Source organism: Alnus glutinosa, chromosome 8 (genome assembly GCF_958979055.1).
Source record: "Alnus glutinosa chromosome 8, dhAlnGlut1.1, whole genome shotgun sequence".
In the NCBI taxonomy this organism is placed as follows: Eukaryota; Viridiplantae; Streptophyta; class Magnoliopsida; order Fagales; family Betulaceae; genus Alnus; species Alnus glutinosa.
The window spans coordinates 11,991,757-12,012,477 of NC_084893.1; the positions used below are offsets into that span (position 1 = coordinate 11,991,757).

Below are 20,721 nucleotides of genomic sequence, written 5' to 3' on the forward strand. Positions count from 1 at the left end.
AAAGGAAAAAAGGTTCGCACATTAAAGGAAATTCCTTTGAATGAGAACGCAGAGGACTTCAAAGGAAATTATTTGGATCAAAGTAGAACAATAGACATTTATGACATCTTGAGGTGTTCAGATTCTTAGTGTCTGGTTTAATTCTTGCCTCATGCCTAACACCAGTCTGTATAAAATCGAAATAGTTTTGATTAAGTCATTTTGTAATGTCTTGTGACCATGAAATAACCCACTAATACTCAGAAATAGATTCTTATGTGTTATGTATTCTTTTCAAAATAAGGTTCATTTATTAACATATGATAATGGGCTTTTTGCCACAGAGAAAGATATTTTAAAAACACAATGTATTGCAGAAGTTGTGGATTATTCAAAATGATTACTTGGGTCTAAGCTTGGCTCTTTGTTGATATTTGAGTTTGCCTTATAAATCTAGGCATGCTGTTTTGAGATGGAGGGAGTAGGCCCTAGTTTGATAATTATTAGATTTGCGTTTCTAATTTTTGGGTTTGTTTAACTTTAACCCCTCAAATATTCTGGGCTACGCACATCTATTGAAGATTCATTGTCAGAAACATCAGAATCATTATGGGCAATTTTTGGAGATTACTAAATATGGCACGTAGCTATATAATCATACCGGAAGGACAAGAAAGCTGTGGATGGGGGAGTTGTATTTCACAATTGAGGAAGTTGGTGAAACATTATGCACCGGCAGGAATTGCAGGCCACCAAAACAGGCATCTTCAAGGGCAGGTGCGGGCGGTGGAGGCCCAACGAACTTTTGCGGCTGTGGTTGCAGGGCAGAGGGTAGAAAAGGAAAGTGAAACTCTGCGCAAGGGTAGTGTGGGGAGGATTGCCATCCAGCCTGGGAGCGTTTCGAACGAGTTTGGAAAGGAGAGACATGCGCCCGGAAATCATGCTTCTCGTTCATGGCCTGAGACATTGAAGATTGCTGATGAAGCAGCTTTAAATGTGCAAGTGTTACATTCCTTGTTTTTAATGCTTAGGAAGAATTATTCGGAATAGCTTGGAGTTTCCTTATCTCCCAAGAACTCCATTATTCTCTCTCTCTGCCCTTGGAGCGGCGCGTGAGAGCGCGTTACGCTAGGGGTCTGCCCTGTTTCGCCTATCAGACTTCCGGTTGCTGTGTGGGGATTGTCTCTTGAGCGTCAGGTGTTTTGTGGGTAAAAGTCTCTTGCAAGTTTTGGCAACGCAACCTCACAGCTTGGACTTAAAGAGAGGTTCTGCATCCATAAGAGATCTTTTTCTAGGAAGCTTGCGTTTCTCTGGACTTCCGCCATGTGAGGCGTGGCGGTGGGCTGTTGTGAACCCCCTCGGGGGTTGTCGTGTGAGGTAGGGCATGGAGAACCGGTTCTTTGTGGAGGCTAAATCCTTCATCTTCTCAGTGGCGGAAGGGTCTTTTGAGTTGAGGGTGGCGGAGAAGAGGAAAGGATTCTCAGGGTGGATTAGGATGGGCTTGGGATGCGTTGCTTGGTTACTGTCGATGGTGGAAGAGGTGTTGCAAAATCCGGGCTTCGAAAATTTTGTTAAATCTTTCAGAGAGAGCTCGAAGGTGACCATCGTTCGGAGAGGTGGGAATAGCTCCGGCCGGTTCTTGGAGGTGGCGGTGTATGCTGTGGGGGGTCGGAGAGGGATGATTGTATTTCCTGAAGGCCGTGACGGGCGGGGTTAGGGGCGAGTTTCTGGGGAGTTGAGCAAAGTGTTGGCTTTCTTTGGTACCTCGGTGGTGTCGTCTTCTTCTAGTGGCGCCCCGGTAGGGAAGAGTGTGGGCAAGGCCACGGGTGTTTTGTCGTTCGCAGAGGTGGTGGGCTCGCCGGTTGTTGGCGAGCCTTTGGTTCAGAAGTCGGCGGTGGTCTGGTGCGAGGCGGAGAAGATCTTTTCTTTGGATCGGGAGCGGGAGCCCTTCCGGCAGGCGGTGGATTGTTACGATTTGGAAAGTTCCTCCTACGGTCCTCTGGGTAAAGGCCTTGCGGTCGACTGCTACACTCTGGAGTGTTCCTCTCCCAGTCCTCTAGGTAAGGACCTTCTTACGTGTTCCAAGAAGCGGGATGCAGTCGATGCTGCTGAGGCTGCAGGTGACGTTGCAGTGCAGGAGTTGGGGATATTCAGGAAGCTTCTTGATATTTTTGAAAAGTGGCTTCTTTGGGCTTGTGTGCACAGGTCTCATTTGGGCTGGGTTTCTTCTGATGGGCCGAAGCGGAGCATGGGCAGGACTAAGTGTTGTCTTGGGTTGGGCAGAATGCATTTTAGGGCTAGGACAAGAAGGGTGGGCTGTAGGTCTTTTTCTAATAAGACCAGGAAGTCTGGTCTTACAAGAGTGGATTACTTTAAGAAGGCTAAGAAGCTCCTGCAAAGTCTATGGCTGCTCAAGATGAGGGCTATCAGCCTATCCTTCGGCGTGGCTTCCTTCTCCCAAGCGGCGCGGCTCTTCCTCCGTCAGAAGTGGGAGTGGTTCCACTCTCTTCGGTCCAGTCTGTGCTTGGGTGCCCGCCTTTATTGTCTTCCTCAGAGGTGGGCAATTCTTCACGGGGAAGTGGTTTTGAGGCGATTGGTGATCCTTCTGGGGCAGTGATTGATCTCAGCTTCTGTGTTAATACTTTAGGGGTCTCCCACGAGGGGAATGTGAAGGGCTTTTTAGATTTCATGACTCGTATTGATGCGGAGCATCGTCTTGAGGCTTCAGTTTCCTTTTCTAAGTTTAAAGGGAGTCGTGAAGTGAAGAACTTAGAGTGCTCGATTAATTATGATGCTAGAGGTTTAGGTTCTAGTAGGGGCAAGGCTAAGCGGCCTAATGTGATGTATTAGTCTCGGGGTTTTGTGGGCTGGTTTTGTAGGGGTTTTCTGGATTTCCTTCTGTTTGAGTTTTTCGGGTGTTTTTCCCCTTCCCCTCTCTTTCCTTTTTTGGTGTCCTTTTGTATACTTCCTGTATGCTTAGGGGCGCCTTTACGCTTTTTATAAAATTCTCTACTTACTTATATAAAAAAAAATGCTCAGGAAGGATGTGGACAAGTGTATGGAGTGTCTCAGACTGGGCCGGAATGATTGTTAATTGGAACCGAAAGAGGGGACTAAAAAAAGTGGGCCTTGTGGGGTTAAAGGTAGAGGCCCGTGTGTGGAAGCTTTTGGCTCACAGTCCAAATTGGGACAGGAAGAGGTGGCCCATTGTCAAAAGGCAGGATTATTTGGCCTGGTCTATCATCATCGCAACCACAATCTATGGTGTTTTGGAGAGTGAAGCAAGGGATGGACACGTCTGAAAGGGGACCGAGTCGGGACTGGAAGAAGGTTGCGGTTCACTCTATAGGGGGATGAGGCAAGTGTTCCTATACCTGAGGGTGCGTTGCTTGATGGAGGAGAAGAAACGAAGGTCTCGTTGTTAGTCAAAAGACAGCCGGAGGAGGTGATGGTTGGAACACAAGGGTCAGAGTCAGATTGTTTTCGCTAGTCTAGGTTTGGTTCAGATGAAGGCGACGAGGCATTCGGTATGGTTGAGATTGGTTTCTGTTGTTGTAGAGGGTCCTGCACAAGTACTGTCAGAAGTTGGTGGAGGACTACCGCTAGCTCCACTGATCTTCAGTTGTTCGCCGTTGACTGTTGTGATGGATAATTCTGGGTCTGGATTAGAGTTTGTTGATCAGAGGCAAGAAGGCAAGCTTGAGATGGTGACTTGTTTGATAGAAGAGGTCAAGGTGGGAGGATACGCAATAGAAGCCTTTTCAGTGGGGAAGCTAGTGGAGAGTTTCTTCCGGGAGAGCGAAAGGGGTAGAATGGAGATTGGGTCTACATCTAAGGGTGCGGTGGGAGAGGAGGAGGGAGCTATGCGTCAGTTTTCTTTGGATATGCAGGACTACCTACCTGGACCTCTTGTTACAGTATGAAGAAGAGGATATAAAGGGAGAATTGGAGAGGTGTGAACCGTTGGTACTCACACCAATGGCAGTGGATGGAGGAGACATGCATCATCCTAGGGTGTCACATAGGTGGGTGGTGGAAAGAGTTTAGAGTTTTTATCAAGTTGTAGGGTTGTCTTGTGAAGGTTATGAGGATAAATTGTTGGCATTGTTTGAGGAGATTGAAGCTGCCCGAGACCTATCAATGGTAGAATCTAAGATAGGCTGGCTAGGTCCATTAATTATGAGAAGAAGGGGGTACAATCTGTTAGAGTCCGACACAGGGGAAGGTGCTCATCTCGTTTTTTATGAAGCTTAAAATCTTAGGCCTCGTTTGGTTTGTGGAATGACTATTCCATTGAAAAATAGAATAGTTATTACTAGGAATAAAAGAGAGTGGAATTGAATGGTTATTCCTAATTTTTAGTTTGGTAACAACTCCTATATTTTAATTGGAATCCAATCAAAATTACTAAAAAATTTGAAAACTAGTGGGCGGCCGCATCCACCCCCGGAGTGGTCTCCGGGGGTGGTGGCACCACCCTCGGCGCCATATGTGGTTGGTTTATTTTTTTATTTTATTTTTTTTTGGAAAAAAAGAAATTAAAAGACAATAAGAGTGGTTTTTCTGAAAAATGTAGTCGATTTCCATTGGAATAACCATTCCTCTCATTTTTAAGAGGAATAGGTATTCCTCTTCGTAAGAGAATAGTTATTCCAACGGGAATAACTATTCCCAGGAATAGACCCCTACCAAACATAGGAATGAATAGTCATTCAATTTAAGGGGTCTATTCTGTGAACCAAACGAGGCCTTAATGTGGAACTTCAGAGGGCTTAATGAGATTAAGAAAAGGCTGGAGATTAGAGGGCTACTAAGGGACTAGAAGGCGGATGTCGTATGCTCGGTGGAGACAAAGATGGCAGTTATCTCAAGGGAGGTGGTGCGGAGTTTATGGGGCTGTCATTATGTAGATTGGTGTTATATGGGAGCCGGTGGAGCGTCGGGTGGAATTTTGTTAATGTGGGATAGACGGGTGGTGGAGAAAGTAGAGGAGTGTGTGGGAAGATATACAGTCGGTTGTTCTCTGCGCAATACTGGTGATAATGCTGTATGGGCATTGGGGGGGTGGGTTATGGCCTGAATGATGATAGGGATAGGAGGGAACTGTGGGATGAGTTAGATGGGTTGATGAGTTGGTGGGAGTTGCCATGGTGTATTGGGGGTGATTTTAATGTGGTGCGATTTCCGAGTGAGAGGTCAGGTGTTGCCGGCTTTTCTGCAGCAATGGAAGAGTTTTCAAACTTCATATTCATGCAGAATTTGGTGACTGTACCACTTGAAGGTGGCCAGTTTACTTAGTCAAATAATCAGGAAGAATAAACATGATCTAGAATTGATAGATTCTTAATTTCTCCGGAGTGGGAAGAACGATTTCCTGAAGTGACACAGAGGAGATTGCCAAGACTTCTATTTGATCACTTTCCTTTGCTGTTGGACTGTGGGGCGCCAAGAGGAGGGAGCATGTATTTTAAATTTGAAAACATGTGGTTAAAATCGGATGGTTTTGTTGATCAGGTTAAATCTTGGTGGATGTCATATGAGTTTTCTGGATTACCAAGTTACGTTTTGGCTAATAAGTTTAAGGCTTTGAAGACGAATTTGAAGAAATGGAATGAGTAAGTGTTTGCTGATGTAAGGAAGAAAAAGAAGGAATTATTGTAGGGTATTCGAGAGCTGGACTTAGTTGAAGAGTGTCGTTGTTTAGAGGAGGGCGAAAGGGTTCGAAAGATAGATATGTCAAGAGAGCTGGAGAAAACTCTTCTTTTTGAGGAAATGAATTGGAGACAGAAATCACGAGCTTTGTGGCTAAAAGAGGGGGATAAGAACACAATTTTATTTATTTATTTATTATTTTCATAGGGTGGCCAACTCGCATTGTAAATTCAATCATGTGGACTCTTTGAATATAAATGGTGCAACGTCCAAGAATCCGGTGGAGATCCAGGAGCATATAGTCCAGTATTGCAACAAACTGTATTCTGAGCAATGTTCTTGGAGGCCAAGGGTGGATGATCTATCTTCCCTATCCATTGATGCGGATGAAAGTATTTGGTTAGAAAGAGAGTTTGAGGAGAAGAAGGTGTGGGATGTGGTCAGGGATTTGAATGGAGGTAAGGCCCACGTATTATTTGTCGTTGTTCCCTATTCTAGTGTGAGTGGCTAATAGACTTGATAAACTTCGTAAGGATTTTCTATGGGGTGGCATTGGAGATGAGGCAAAATTTCACTTAGTGAATTGGAATAGGATCTGTACTCCATTGCAAGCAAGTGGGTTGAGAATTCACAATTTCATCCAATTTGATCGAGCTCTTTTGGGGAAATGGTTGTGGAGGTATGGTAGGGAGAGAGAGGCATTATGGCGATTGGTGATTGACATCAAATTTGAGAGTCTAAAGGGTGGTTGGTGTTCAAAAGAGGTGTTGGGTACTTTTGGAGGGGGTGTGTGGAAACATATTAGGAGGGGTTGGGATAAGGTTAGCAACTTTGTTCGTTTTAAGATTGGGGATGGGTCACATGTAAGTTTCTGGCATGATTGGTGGTGTGAGGATAGATCTTTGAAGCAATGTTTTACAATTTTGTTTAGCATTGTAGGAGTAAAGATGCAATGGTGGCAGATAACTTGGTTGTTCAAAATGGAGTTATTCAGTGAACTGTTATTTTTACGCGTCCAGTCCTTGATTGGGAGATGGAGATGATACTTTCTTTCTTTGCTCGGCTTTATTCTATTTTGGTTCGACATGGAGAGGATGACAAGTTATTTTTGAACCTCTCCAAAAGGGGTTTATTTGAAGTGAAGTCTTATTATGAAGTGTTAAATAGGAAAGATGACCCTTCATTTCCGTGGAAGAGTATTTGGCGTGTTAAGGCTCCGGCAAGGGTGGCTTTCTTTGTATGGACAGCAGTTTTAGGTAAAATTTTGATGCAAGACAATCTGTGAAAGAGGAATGTCGTGGTGATTGAGTGGTGCTATATGTGTAAAAAGAGTGGGGAGTCAATTGAACATTTGTTATTGCATTGTGAAGTTGCTCGTGATCTATGGAGTTACATTCTTAATTTATTTGGGATTGAGTGAGTTATGCCACGAATGGTGCTGGAGTTGTTGACTAGTTGGGGTGCGTTGTTTGGGTATGGTCCAACTAAGGAAGTTTGGCGCAAGTTTCGTTGTGTTTAACGTGGTGTATTTGGAGGGAGCGGAATGCGTGACACTTTGAAGATGCATAGACATCGATGGTGGAGTTAAGGAAGTGTTTGCTTAACACGTTATATATTTGGATATCATCTCATCATAGCGTGAATGTTTTTACTTATGCAGACTTTTTAAATTTATTTTCTATTCGTTCCTATTATGGGCACTCTTGTATACTTCATGTGTATCAGGGTTGCACCCGTTTGCGCTTTATTAATGAATTGACATTACTTATAAAAAGGAAAATGGTTTTGGCTCGAATGACATCTCCTTTTCCCAATAGCTAAGAGTGGACTGGTTGGTGAGGTTTTGAGTTCAATGTCATATGGGAGCATATGAGTTGTGTTTACCTATGAAAAAAAACTGACTTAATTTTCTCAAAATGTACATATTATCAAGGAATATAGTAAGAAAATTGTCTTTGCAGCTCCTAATGGTTTTAGACTGCTCTTCACTCTTCGTCTATTAAACAAGTTGCTTGAACAGGTGTACCACAATAGGCTTGTTGATTACAACTTCCATTTTCATTTGCTAGATCATTTCTGTAACGGGTGCCTCATGCATATTTTTAATAATCATGTAACTTAGCTTATTTTACAGTGGTCTCTAAACTGTTTCAGATTGATGCTGTTCTGTTGGTGTCTATATTTGTATTGTCCCCATCTGAAACTAGAAGCTTAGTTATTTGTAGCTGCTTCGTATTTTAGTATATTAATCAAAATTTTGTTGATGAAAAGCTATTGCATTATTATCCTGTTAACTGCCAAATTGAGTTTAATATATTGAGTTGTTGCAACTCATGCAGGAGTGCTTGTGTGTTTTGGTTGGTGATGATTCTGATGAGGTGTCTATGGCTGCACAACAGTTCCTCAATTATTTATTCTCATTAAGTGGGAAAAATTATTTAGAACGTGATGTTGTTGAGATCTTTAGAAGGTTTGTGCTATATCTGAAACTGCTCAAGTGTAGGGCTTTAATTGAACTTACCATTTGAAAGGAATCGTACTAAAGCTAAAAATAAATAAATATATTTTTTTGCAAAACCAGGCTCATTGAAAAGCTCCCAAAAATGGTGCTTGGGAGAGAGGAATCACTTGCAATTTCACATGCTCAGCAGTTACTCGTAGTAATATATTTCTCTGGTCCTCAGCTTGTGGTGGATCACCTCCTTCGTTCTCCTGTATGTGGTTACTTTCAATGTGATTTTCACATGCTTTTATCTTGAGATTATTTTAGTAATAGTCATGAATTATAGATTTGTGTAAATAATTTTTTTTTGATAAATATGATATTCAACTTATGATTTGTGAAAAATTCCAAAACTTGAGAATGCAAAACCTGTGTCCACATGTCAGAAAATCATTTTCATGTTTTTACTCATAAAAAAGGAATAAATGCAAAAGTGGTCCCTGTTGAGGTTTTGACAAATTGCTTACTGGGTTTTAAAAAGTAATTAAACACTCCTTGGGGTAAGCCAAAAAAAAAAAAAACAAAAAAAACTAAGTCCTTTTCCTGTTTTGCAACCTTCCAAGCCTTTCCAGAGATACTACAGAAAGGCTAGAGATCTCAGGGTAGGCCATTCTGTGAAATGGAACGAGGTGTTGCTAGCTGACTCTTTGGAAGCTTCGAAGACGTCTGTATGGAAGGGTTCAGTTACAGAGCCTCCAGTGAAGAAATCTGCGGGTTCAGAGAAGAAAAGCTTCCTTCGGAAGGGGTTTCTCAACCCTCCGTCTCGGGTGGTCAAGGATGTTGGAGTGGGAAGTCTTCCCTCCCCTCCAAGCTGTCCTCCACCCGTAGAGGGCAATGGATTTTCTCCTTCTCGGAATTGGCCTGTTGGGTTTGATCTAAATGGGGAGCTTGCTGTTTGGGAGAAGGACGATGATTTTTGGGAGGGGCTACCATTGGACTGGGAGATGGATGGTGTTCAAGATGAGGAGTCTTTGGCTATTTTGGATGCCTTGGAAGAAGATATCCATCGGGACAAAATGATTGCTCGCCAAAAGACAAAAGGCAAGAGGGAGCTTCTGAATTTGAAGAGCTCTATCAATTATGGCGATGCTAACACTTCCTCCAAGCGTGGGAAAGGAAAAGCTCTCATGATGTAGGGAGTTTTAGTTTGGGGGCTTTCGGGGTAGGTTTGGGTGCTTGGTAGGGGTTGTTTTTGTATTTGGGGAGCTTCTTTTGTTTGTTGGGTGATTGTTGGGTGTGTGGGTTGCTTCTTTTGTTTCTTGGGTGTATGTTGGGGGCTTACCTTTGGGTTTTTGGGGCCTCTCTTTGTATTTGGGTTTTCCTTTGTTTTTGTGGGCTAGCTGAGCTGTTCCTCTGTATACTTCCTGTGTACTTAGGGCGCTTTACGCTTTTTTAATAAAATCTTCTTACTTATCAAAAAAATAAAAGTTGACAGGATCCGTGAATGTGCTGCATAAGCAACAATCATAGTGTGACAAGTGTTACTTGCAATATAAAAAATAATAATAAAAAAAAAAAACACACACACACACACACACAGGGTGGTCAGGCCACCTCCTTTTGGCCAACCACCCCCATGGCCATAGAGGATGGTTTGACTATCCCCAAATGACAAAAAAAAAAAGAAAAAAAGAAGAAAAAAAAGAAAAAGAAAAAGAAAAAAGAAAAAAGAAAAATGTTGAGGGGGTGACTGAACCACCCCATGGCTCCTTGGAGGTGGTTTGAAGTTTATATATATATATATAGTTTTTTAGTTTTTTTTTTTTTATTGTAAGTGACACGTGCCGCACTGCGATTGGTTCTGATGGGGTACATTAACGGATTATGGTAACTTTTCTAACAGCAGAGACCTATTTGTTTTTTATGCTTACCCCAGGGAGTGTTTAATTACTTTTTGAAACCCATGGAGCTATTTGTCAAAATCCCAAACCACATGGACCGATTTTGCATTTATCGCCATAAAAAGGTGCAAAGTTGTGGATGCTGTACATTTTCATCAAGAATGTTATTGATAATTATTGTGTTCATAATTAGTTTATTTTCTTTGGTTCTTATGCATACAACCCTAAGATACATATATACATATGTTTGGCATTATCAATTCATTAAGACTCCAATATAACTATGTCTTTGTGACTATGGTTTTGGGACTTGCCATGTTTGACTCTCTATGCCCGTGTCAAAATATCACACTTGCGTTTGTGTCCACTATCTATGTGATAAGGCATTTTCTAGGTTCAGCCTGACTCTAATTTTAACTATGTTTAATCCATATTTGGAGGACCAACATGAAGAATTTCAACATGTATAAAATGTATATTTGGGGAGCAATATTAATAGATTATATATGTTTCATCCCTGAAAAATAACACAAATTTCAAATTTGTCTGTAGAAAATTTCGTGTCAAGTTGATATCTGTGTTCTCCAAACAAGTCTTTTTTATGTTTATACCATCTACTAGAGCAATGGAATTGGCTGATGGGACTAAATTTTAAAACTGAAAAAGCCTAGTCAGGAAAATAAATCACATTTTGTGAATAAAAAACAGAAAAAAGCAAAAAAAAAAAAAAAAAAAAAAAAAAAGAAAAGGAAAAAAAAGAAAAAGAAAAAAGCACATGTTCTGAGAGTTATTTTTCTGATTCTTATCAAAAAAAAAAAAGAAGTTATTTTTCTGATTGGACGTTAGTTTTTAAATTTTGCCACTTCATAAAAAATACCACTTCTGATTTTCATCCTTCCAATAGACCAAAATAAAGCGTTTTAAAAAATTACAGGACCAATTTGAAACATTAAATTTTCAAGGTTCGAGTTTGAATTTGAGTATTTTTTTCAAATATGATATACTTTAATCTTATGCAGATTAGTTTTCAAGAAGAAGCTCTGGTGAAAATTCTTGAAGATGTCTAAGCTTCACAAATTAATATTGTTTATTTGTTGTTACTAATAAACTTAAGCATGGGGAGTCATTTTCATTTCACTGTCCGTGAACCGATTATGATTTTTTGTATAATATGTCTTACACAAGGTCATTTCATGCTTTTGCTTTTCTAGCACGGGTAATTTTACAAGGTGTTTTTGATAAATCAATTATATTCAATGAAAAATAAAAAGAGACAGATAACTAGTAAACGGGCTGTGTACTAGAGTATTTCCTGATCAAAGTGTAAAGAATCCAAACGACTGATAATCCAAAGTTTTAGGTGATATCTAATCAAAAGTGCAAAACGTCTGACAAACTTCATGGACTATTGCCATCAATAGACATCCCATGAAAGAGCAATCTTGGAAACAAAAGCTTGAGTCTATCAATAGGAATCTCAACCCCTTCAAAAGTCCACCTATTTCTCTCACACCATACAGTCTGCATTGGCCACAACAACACTGCATTCTATACTAGATTGTAAGCCGTCCTGACTTTTGTCTCCGACACCATACTAAATCTACAGGGGTGATTTGACAAATACTCTAGGTAACATGGGGTAAAGCATGAATATAATAAAGTTTGGGGGGTTATTAAGATATGTAGCATGACTATCGGTGGGTTTGGGAGCAGAACACAATTTATGTTATTAGCTAACTTCCTTATTCACCATTGGGCCTTTGTTTTTGGAGTTTGCATTTGTATGTATTTCTGATTCGAAAAGCTCAATGGTCTTGCTCACCAGTTCCATATACTGGTTTCTATTTTCTTCTATTTGCCGATAAACTTCGACACTTCGAAAATTGAATGCTTCCTTGGTTGCAAATAAGCGCCCAACTTTTAAAGAGTATTAAATGCATTGACAGCTCGTATATTAACATTGTTTTTCCACATAATCCTTCTACTTTGATGGTCAACAAGCAAGAAAGGACATAATTTATTTTCAAAGGAAGGGGCAAGACAGGAAAGCACCAAGTTTGATGTTTTGACAGTTTTATTTAACACTCTCGAACTTGAGCCACTTTCTCAGAGATTTTATATTTAAGCCTATTTTGGATGCATCGACTTCTATATTTTTCATTTAAGATCCTATTCTGGTTTACATAGTTAAGATGGAGAGGTGGTGCTGGGTGGAGGCGAAGTCGTTTGTGTTTACGGTGGTAGAAGGAGCCTCGGTGGTGAGAGTGGAAGAGAGGAGGAACTTTTCAGGACTGGTTTTGCTTGGTGCTCAAAGTATTGGGTGGCTAGTTTTGATGATGGAGAGTTTGTTGTGGTTTCCGGGGGATAAGGATTTTGTTAGGTCTTTTAGGGAGGGGTCAAAGGTTCTCATTGTTAGACGAGCTGGTAATGTAGCTGGTAGATTCCTAGAAGTGGCTGTTTATGCTGTGGGGGGTCGGAGAGGGTTTATTTGCATCCCTGAAGGATATGAGGGGCGGGGTTGGAGCAAATTTGTTCTTGAGCTGGGTAAGGTCAAAGATTTTCTCAATGTTTCGGATGGGCATGGCACGGTTCATTTGGCTTCAGTTCCAGAGAGGATTCGTGGAGCAGGTGTGGATGTCAATGAAGTTGCTGTCCCCTTTATCCCGGTTGGTTCTCCCAGCAAAAATGGAGTTTCTTCCTTCGTGGAAATTCTGCGTAGAGGTGCCAATTGTCCGGGGGTGGAAAAGAAACTGCCTCATCCAGTGGCTCCGGTAGGTGAGAAGCGCCGTGATCACTCGGTTGAGGAGAAGGAGCTGTCCCGAACAGAGAAGCCATTGGAGAAGGATTTTTGTGACCGTTGTGGCGCAGAGAACGTGAAGGATGGGATGGGTGGCAGTTTGTTGCCTATGAAGTCTGCTGCTCGAGGCAAGGGTGGTAGCTTCTGTGGTGATTCTGTGGTTTATCAGCTGACAGGAGAAGAGCACACGTTTCCCTCCCTTTTGTTGTGGAAAAGCCAGCTGGAGAAGCTGAAGGCTGATGTGGATCAAGCTCTTAGCAGGATTTGTGAAGGGCTTTTCTCGTTTGGGCCTGGGTCTAAGTCCAAGTGTATTGGGCGGAAGAAAAAAATTAAGAATAGGAAGAGAAGACTGCGTTGGGCTCTGAAAGCCCCGAAACCCAGTTCTTTTGACCCGTTAGTGGAATCAGTAGGGCGTCCTGAGGTGGGTCCGTCGTCGACGTTGGACTGTGACGGGTCTGAGATTCCTCCGACAGTCTCTGAGCCTCCAGGTGGGTCGTGTCCCATGTTAACTGCCGGTCTCTCTGTTTCGGAGAATCAGTTTTCCAGTCCCGTGCAGGGCCCTCGGCCTGTTTCTGTCGCAGCGGCTAGGGAGGATGGAGCGGGTCCGTCGGTGAGGATGGGTTCTTCTCCGGTGACTCCAGAGGGTTCCGGTGGGTCGTTTTCTTCTAATGCTGTCCACGATGTCTATCAACCGGAACCTTTTTCTGGGGCTGTTCTTGGTCTGAAGGGTCCGGAGGCCGATCTTGCTGTGGTCGACTCTCCACTAAAGGCAGAAGATGCGCTGGTGGTCGGGCTGTTTCGGACCCATCGGACACCTTGGTTATTTCGGATCTTTCTCCCTCTCCTTCTTTGGTTTCTGGCCCTCTCGGTTTGAGGTCTAAGAATGGGCTGGTTTCTGTTTTGATCTCTGAGGGGGATGGTGTTTCTTCTGTGGGCATTCCAAGAGAGCAGGAGGGCTCAAAGGAGTTGTCCTTTTTCAGTTTGCATTCTGATTTCAGGTCTGTAAATATGGAGGGTGGTGTAGGGGATGAGGTGGAGGGTTTGGGCCCATTATCGGTTTTGCCGTTGGCAGTGGAGTTGGACAAGGATTCTGCTTCGAATGTGTCTCCTAGATGGGTGATGGAGAGGGTGAAGGGTTACTACAAACTAGTAGGAGTGTCTTGTGACCAATTTGAAGATAAATTGTTGGCTTTGTTTGAACAAATTGAAGCCAAGCGGGACCAATCTTTGGTTGATTCTTTGGCTTTGGTTACCTCTGTATCAGGAGTAAAAGGCCAGAGGGAGATTAAGTTGTTCCATTAACTATGAAAAGAAGGGAGAGCAATCTTAAAGAAGGAGAGGAAAGGGCAAGGGTGTGTCTGGTGTTAATGAAGCTTAAAATTCTTTCTTGGAATGTAAGGGGGATAAATGAGCTTGATAAAAGATTGCGTATTAAAGGGCTCATTAGAGAATGGAAGGTTGATTTGGTGTGTTTGATGGAAACAAAAATGGAAGTCATTACTAGTGAGGTGGTTCGAAGTTTATGGGGTTGCCATCATGTGGATTGGTGTTATATGGGGGCTAGTGGTGGGATTTTGATTATGTGGGATAGGAGGGTTGTGGAGAAGGTGGATGAATGCATGGGACGGTATACTTTAGCTGTTTCATTGCGTAACGCTGAAGATAATTTCTTATGGGCTTTTGGGGGTGTGTATGGGCCTAATGATGATGGGGAAAGGAGGGTATTGTGGAATGAGATGGCTGGCTTGATGAGTTGGTGGGATAGACCGTGGTGCTTTGGGGGTGATTTCAATGTGGTGCGGTTTCCGAGTGAGCGATCGGGAGTTGGTGGTTTTTCTTCTGCTATGGAAGATTTCTCGGAGTTCATACATGGGCAGAGTTTGGTGGATATTCCTCTCCAAGGAGGGCAGTTCACATGGTCCAATAATCAGGTATGATCTAAAATTGATAGGTTTTTGTTATCTCCGGAGTGAGAAGAATATTACCCTGATGTGTCACAAAGTCGTTTGCCTAGACTTTTATCAGACCATTTTCCTTTGATGTTGGATTGTGGATCGCGTAGAGAGGGGAAAAAATACTTCAAATTTGAAAACACGTGGCTCAAATCTGTTGGCTTTGTAGAACAAGTGCAACGTTGGTGGGAGTCTTATGATTTTCAAGGCCTGCCGAGTTTTGTGCTGGCTAGCAAGTTGAAAGCTTTAAAAGTGGACTTGAAGATTTGGAATATGGAGGTTTTCGGTGATGTAGGGAAGAAGAAGAAGGAATTATTAGAAGGTATTAAAGATCTAGAGTGTTTTGAAGAAGCTCGGGGGTTAGTGGAGGAGCGGGTTCAGAAGTCAAACATGATCAGGGAGCTGGAAAAAACTCTCCTGTTTGAGGAGGTTAATTGGAGGCAAAAATTTCGGGCTCTGTGGTTGAAGGAAGGGGATAATAACACTAAATTCTTTCATAGGGTGGCCAATTCGTATCGGAGGTACAATCATGTGGGAGTTTTGAGGATCAATGGGGCTTTGTCTTCTGATCCGGTGGTAATTAAGGATCATATTGTAAATTATTATGACTCCTTGTATACCGAGCAGAGTTCGTGGCGGCCAAGGGTGGATGGTATTTCTTTCTCCTCCATTGATGCGGATGAGTGTCTTTGGTTAAAATGAGGTTTTGAGGAGCAGGAGGTGTGGGAGGTGGTGCGGGAGATGAACGGGGATAAGGCACCGGGTCCAGATGGTTTTTCTATGGCTTTCTTTCAGAAATGTTGGGGGGTTCTCAAAAAAGATATTATGGCGGTATTTTTAGAATTTCATAATAGTTGCCAGTTTGAGAGGAGTTTGAATGCAACTTTTGTTTCCCTTATTCCTAAGAAGGCTGATGCTTTGGAGGTTAAGGACTTTAGGCCTATCGGTTTGGTGGGAGGGGTCTATAAAATTATTTCTAAGGTCCTTGCTAATAGGCTCAAATTAGTGTTGGGAAAAATTATTTCAAACTCTCAGAATACTTTTGTTGGTGGTAGGCAGATTTTGGATTCGGTTCTTATAGCCAATGAATGTCTGGATAGCCAAAGGCGGTCAGGGGAGGCCGGATTATTGTGCAAACTGGATTTGGAGAAAGCTTATGATCACGTGAATTGGGATTCCTCCTTTACATGCTTCAGAGATGTGGGTTTGGGGAGAGGTGGAGGAAATGGATTAAATTTTGCGTTTATACGGTAAAATTTTCCATTTTGGTAAATGGCGTCCCTTCTGGTTTCTTTCAGAACTCGTGGGGGATTAGGCAAGGTGATCCTCTTTCTCTTATGTTGTTTGTGGTGGTTATGGAAGCGCTTAGCAGGATGTTGAATGCGTCTTTGCTCCAAGGCTTGCTTTCAGGCTTCTCAGTGGGCTTCATGGGTAATGAAGCTTTAGTGGTGAATCATTTACTGTTTGCGGATGATACCTTAATTTTTTGTGGAGCTCAAGCCGAGCATGTCCGAAATTTGAGGTGTACCTTCTTATGTTTCGAAGCGGTGTCAGGGTTGAGGATCAATTTAAGCAAATCCGAATTGGTCCCTATTGGCGAGGTGGAAGATGTAGAGTCTTTGGCTCATATTCTGGGGTGTAGAATTGGGTCTCTGCCGATGACTTATTTGGGTATGCCGTTGGGGGCGTCGTTCAAATCTATTTCTATTTGGAATGGGGTTATTGAGAAGGTGGAATGAAGGTTGGCTAGTTGGAAGAAACTATATTTGTCCAAGGGTGGTAGGGTAACTTTGATTCACAGTACTCTTTCTAGCATTCCTACTTATTATTTATCTCTGTTCCCTATTCCTGTGAGTGTAGCAAAGAAACTGGAGCGGCTTCAAAGGGAGTTTCTGTGGAGTGGTTTGGGTGATGAGACTAAATTTCATTTAGTCAATTGGCATCGAGTCTGTACTCCAATTAAGGTTGATGGTCTGGGTGTTCATAATGTTATTAATTTTAATCAAGCCTTATTGGGGAAGTGGATTTGGAGGTTCTCTCAAGAGCGTGATACTTTGTGGAGATCGGTGATTGAGGTGAAGTACGGGAGTGTGAGGGGAGGTTGGTGTTCTTTACCGGTTACGGGGCCTTATGGTGTCAGTGTTTGGAAGTTTATTCGAAGGGGGTGGGATAGTGTTGCCAAGTTTTTGCGTTTTGAGGTGGGAGATGGGGCTCATATTCGCTTTTGGCATGATCTTTGGTGTGGGGACAAGCCTCTCAAGCTCTGTTTTCCAGCTTTGTACTCTGTTGCGCGTTCTCCTGATGCTTGGGTGGTGGATAATTTGTCTGTGGTTGGAGGCGTGGTTCATTGGAATGTTCTCTTTACGCGCTATGCTCAGGATTGGGAGGTGGAGATGGTGATGTCCTTCTTCGATCAGTTATACTCTACTCGGGTTCGACATGGGGAGGTTGATAGGGTGGTGTGGAATCCTTCCAAGAGGAGGAATTTTGAAGTGAAGACTTTCTACAAAGCTTTAGTTTGTCACGAGGCGGTCTCTTTTCCTTGGAAGGGTATATGGCGTGTTAAAGCTCCGAAGCGGGTGGCGTTCTTTGTTTGGACAGCGGCTTTAGGAAAGATCTTAACTCATGACAATTTACGTAGGCGTGGTATTGTGGTGGTTGAGTGGTGTGTTATGTGTAAAAAGCATGGGGAGTTCGTTGATCACCTTCTTCTTCATTGTGATGTGGCTTGGGTTGTTTGGAGTTTTTTTTATAGCTTGTTTGGGGTGGAGTGGGTTATGCCTAGTAGTGTTGTGGATTTATTGAGGGGTTGGGGCACTTTGCTGGCTCGTGGTCCTGTTTTTCGTATATGGAAGTAAGTTCCTTTATGTGTTTTGTGGGGCTTGTGGCGTTAGAGAAATTCTAGGCTTTTTGAGGATGTGGAGTCTTCAGTTGGGGCTATTTGTAGAAATGTGCTTAATTTGTTATATCTTTGGGTGTCGGCGCATAGCCCGGGTAGTTTGTTGTACGCTGACATTTTACTTTCGTGTTCTTTCATTTCCTCTGTTTAGGGGCATTTTTGTATACTTCCTGTGTACTAGGGTTGTGCTCCTCTGCGCTTTTTATTGAATTCTTACTTATCAAAAAAAAATATAACACTCATTTTAGGATAAATTAGGCAAGAGAGATATTATTAAGGGATGGAGAAAGTATATTGAGATATCATAATTAGCAGTGTTTGACTTTAGACTAAAGTCAAAATCACTGTCCACTGTCCTTTTCCCTATTATTTTTTTTTCTTTCAATAATTTTTCCCATTTGGTCAATGAGTTCTAGCTCAAATGGTACCTTTTCCCCTTGTAAGAGGAAGGTGGAGGTGAAGTCATTGGTTGAAGACCCACCGGCCCCTGTATAACTTACCAAAAAAACAAAAGGAATAAAAAAAATCTATTTTTGTGAACAATAATATGCTATCAGCTAAAATTGATATTTTTAGACTCTAGTCATCTACTCCCACCCCTCTGTTCATATTATGCATTTTACTATATAGTTGTAATCTCAATACTTAAATACATTGGGATTCCTTTTAGGTGCTATATGTTTTTTTTTTGGGTCCTTTGCAAGAGTCTTTTTTATTTGTGCAATAAATTAATTTTTGTCTGGAAATCTAGGTTGCAGCTGCTAGATTTTTGGATGTTTTTGCTGTCTGTCTGAGCCAGAATTCCTTGTTTGCTGGTTCTCTTGACAAGCTTCTTTCAACTAGGCAATCCTCAGTTGGATACCTTCCTTCTGTTTCTGAGTTGAAAGCTGGAACTGACTTTACCAGTAATTACCTGACTCTGGTGAGTGAGGCTCCATCTGAAAATTCAATGCTCATGGTTAATCGGGAGAAAGCTGTAGATTACCCGCTGGAAAACTTACAGAAAAATTTTGAGCTTCCACGGATGCCCCCTTGGTTTGTTTATGTTGGCAGTCCGAAGCTATACCAGGCTCTTTCAGGAATTCTTAGGCTTGTAGGTTTATCTTCAATAGCAGGTTATTTCAACTCTCAGAATTCAAGTTCTTTGTTTAGTATTATGTATTTTCTGCTTTTAAATTACACTTCATTCTGCTTGTTGCTAGACTTAAGGAGTGAAGGGCATTTGTCGATTATTGCTGATATTCCGCTGGTTTACCTGCGTAAATTGATTTCTGAGATTCGTGTGAAGGAGTACAATAATGAGAGCTGGCAGTCTTGGTATAATAGGACTGGTTCAGGACAAGTACTGCGCCAGGCAAGCACTGCTGTCTGTATACTAAATGAGATGATATTTGGTCTATCAGATCAAGCAGTTGACATCTTCACAAGGATGTTTCAGAAGTCAGGGGCAAAAAGGGAAGAGGCTCAGGAGTTGGATGCAGGACTTGCTAATGGTCAACATTACAAAGTTGAATGTTCTTTGCCTAATGAGACTGTCTGGAGGTCTTCTCAGGATAAAGGTGTAAGGAGTCAATTGATTGATTGTGTTGGTAGAATCTTACATGAGTACCTATCTCCTGAAGTGTGGGATCTTCCAGTAGAACATAAATCTTCTCTTATACATCCTGATGATGAAGCTGAAGATATAAGTTTACACTTCTTCCGTGACACTGCTATGCTACACCAGGAAATTTACATTTCCCTCCTCCTGACATATATAGTTTAATGAATCTTGCGCCAATTTAGCAGGTTCTGCTTTGTGGATATACATGGTACTGATTGTAGCTTTGTTTTCCTCAAACAGGTTATAATTGACGGAATTGGCATATTTAATATATGCCTTGGAAGAGATTTTGCTTTTAATGGATTTCTTCATTCATCTCTGTATTTGTTGCTTGAGAATCTTGTTTCTTCAAATTTCGAGGTTAGGAGTGCTGCTGATGTTATCTTACATGTCCTTTCTGCTACATCTGGCTATGAGACGGTAAGAGTGTGAAAATGTCTCTACTTCTTTTCTTTTTTTTTTTTGGATTTTTAAGAATTCTCTAATGCATGACTGTTATCAAATAAATTTGTTGTAGGTTGGTCACTTAGTTTTGGGAAATGCAGATTATGTGATTGATTCAGTATGTCGGCAATTACGCCATTTGGATCTTAATCCTCATGTGCCAAATGTGCTTGCTGCTATGCTTTCTTATATTGGAGTAGCTCGCAAAATATTGCCTCTATTGGAGGAACCGGTATGACTAGTTATCCTTGAATTTGATAGATATTTAGGGCAATTAACTTGCTCATCTTTCTGATTCATCATGAAGATGGCATGTGCCCTTACTAGTCCTGGATTTGTTTTTTTGTTTTGTTTTTTTTTTTTTCAGTTAGCATGTTCTCAGAGGTTTAATAATGTCTTGTCTTCTAAATATAATTTGGAGGTCTTCTCTATTAGCTCTTATGATTTGATTTCAAGAAATTGTTATTCTCCTAGGCTTTTGATTTGCATTGAAATAGCAAGTTCTGCTTTTAGCTAGTGCATATACTGGGTTTGTCTCTGTAATTTATTTTCTCCCCAGATATGTGTTTTCATTTCTTATGTTTTGTTCCTAGTGTTGTTATATTTAGTAAAGAACTGGCTCTAATGTCACTTGCAACTTTTGGGAAATAATGCATTTGGTCTGATGTTGTAAAATTGAACAGATACGCTCCGTTTCATTGGAACTTGAGATTCTTAGCAGGAGTCAACACCCTGATTTGACGGTTCCCTTTTTAAAGGTCAAATTTCTTATAACGCATATTTTCTCTGTTTGCATCAGTACTTGCCTGCTTTGTGTTCTTGGCTCTTTTTGGTTGCTATTTGAAGTCTATATTAAAGAGTTCTAGAGTTTCTTGTCTCCTTTGTACTGCCTTTGAACTTGAACATTATCATCCCTTTGTGTGGTCTAAATTTGTCATTCACTCATTCGTTAACTGGCAGACTTATTGAGAGCTAGAGCAGGAATAAGTGGGTGAGAGCTGCGATCCTTAACTACCTTATCTTCTATTTAGCTGCTGAGAGAACTGGAGAA

The 20,721-nt window shown here is 41.7% G+C and overlaps 1 protein-coding gene across 2 annotated transcripts in view; it reads left to right on the forward strand.

Moving 5' to 3' along the window:
* Positions 1-20,721, forward strand: part of LOC133874841 (uncharacterized) — a 39,933-nt gene that overhangs the window by 11,939 nt on the left and 7,273 nt on the right. For both annotated transcript variants that reach the window (XM_062312723.1, XM_062312724.1), the window contains exons 7-13: positions 7,971-8,101; positions 8,213-8,345; positions 18,375-18,738; positions 18,826-19,346; positions 19,464-19,646; positions 19,744-19,902; positions 20,354-20,428. In XM_062312723.1, coding sequence (XP_062168707.1) covers positions 7,971-8,101; positions 8,213-8,345; positions 18,375-18,738; positions 18,826-19,346; positions 19,464-19,646; positions 19,744-19,902; positions 20,354-20,428 — 1,566 coding nt within the window. The remainder of the gene's footprint in view (positions 1-7,970; positions 8,102-8,212; positions 8,346-18,374; positions 18,739-18,825; positions 19,347-19,463; positions 19,647-19,743; positions 19,903-20,353; positions 20,429-20,721) is intronic.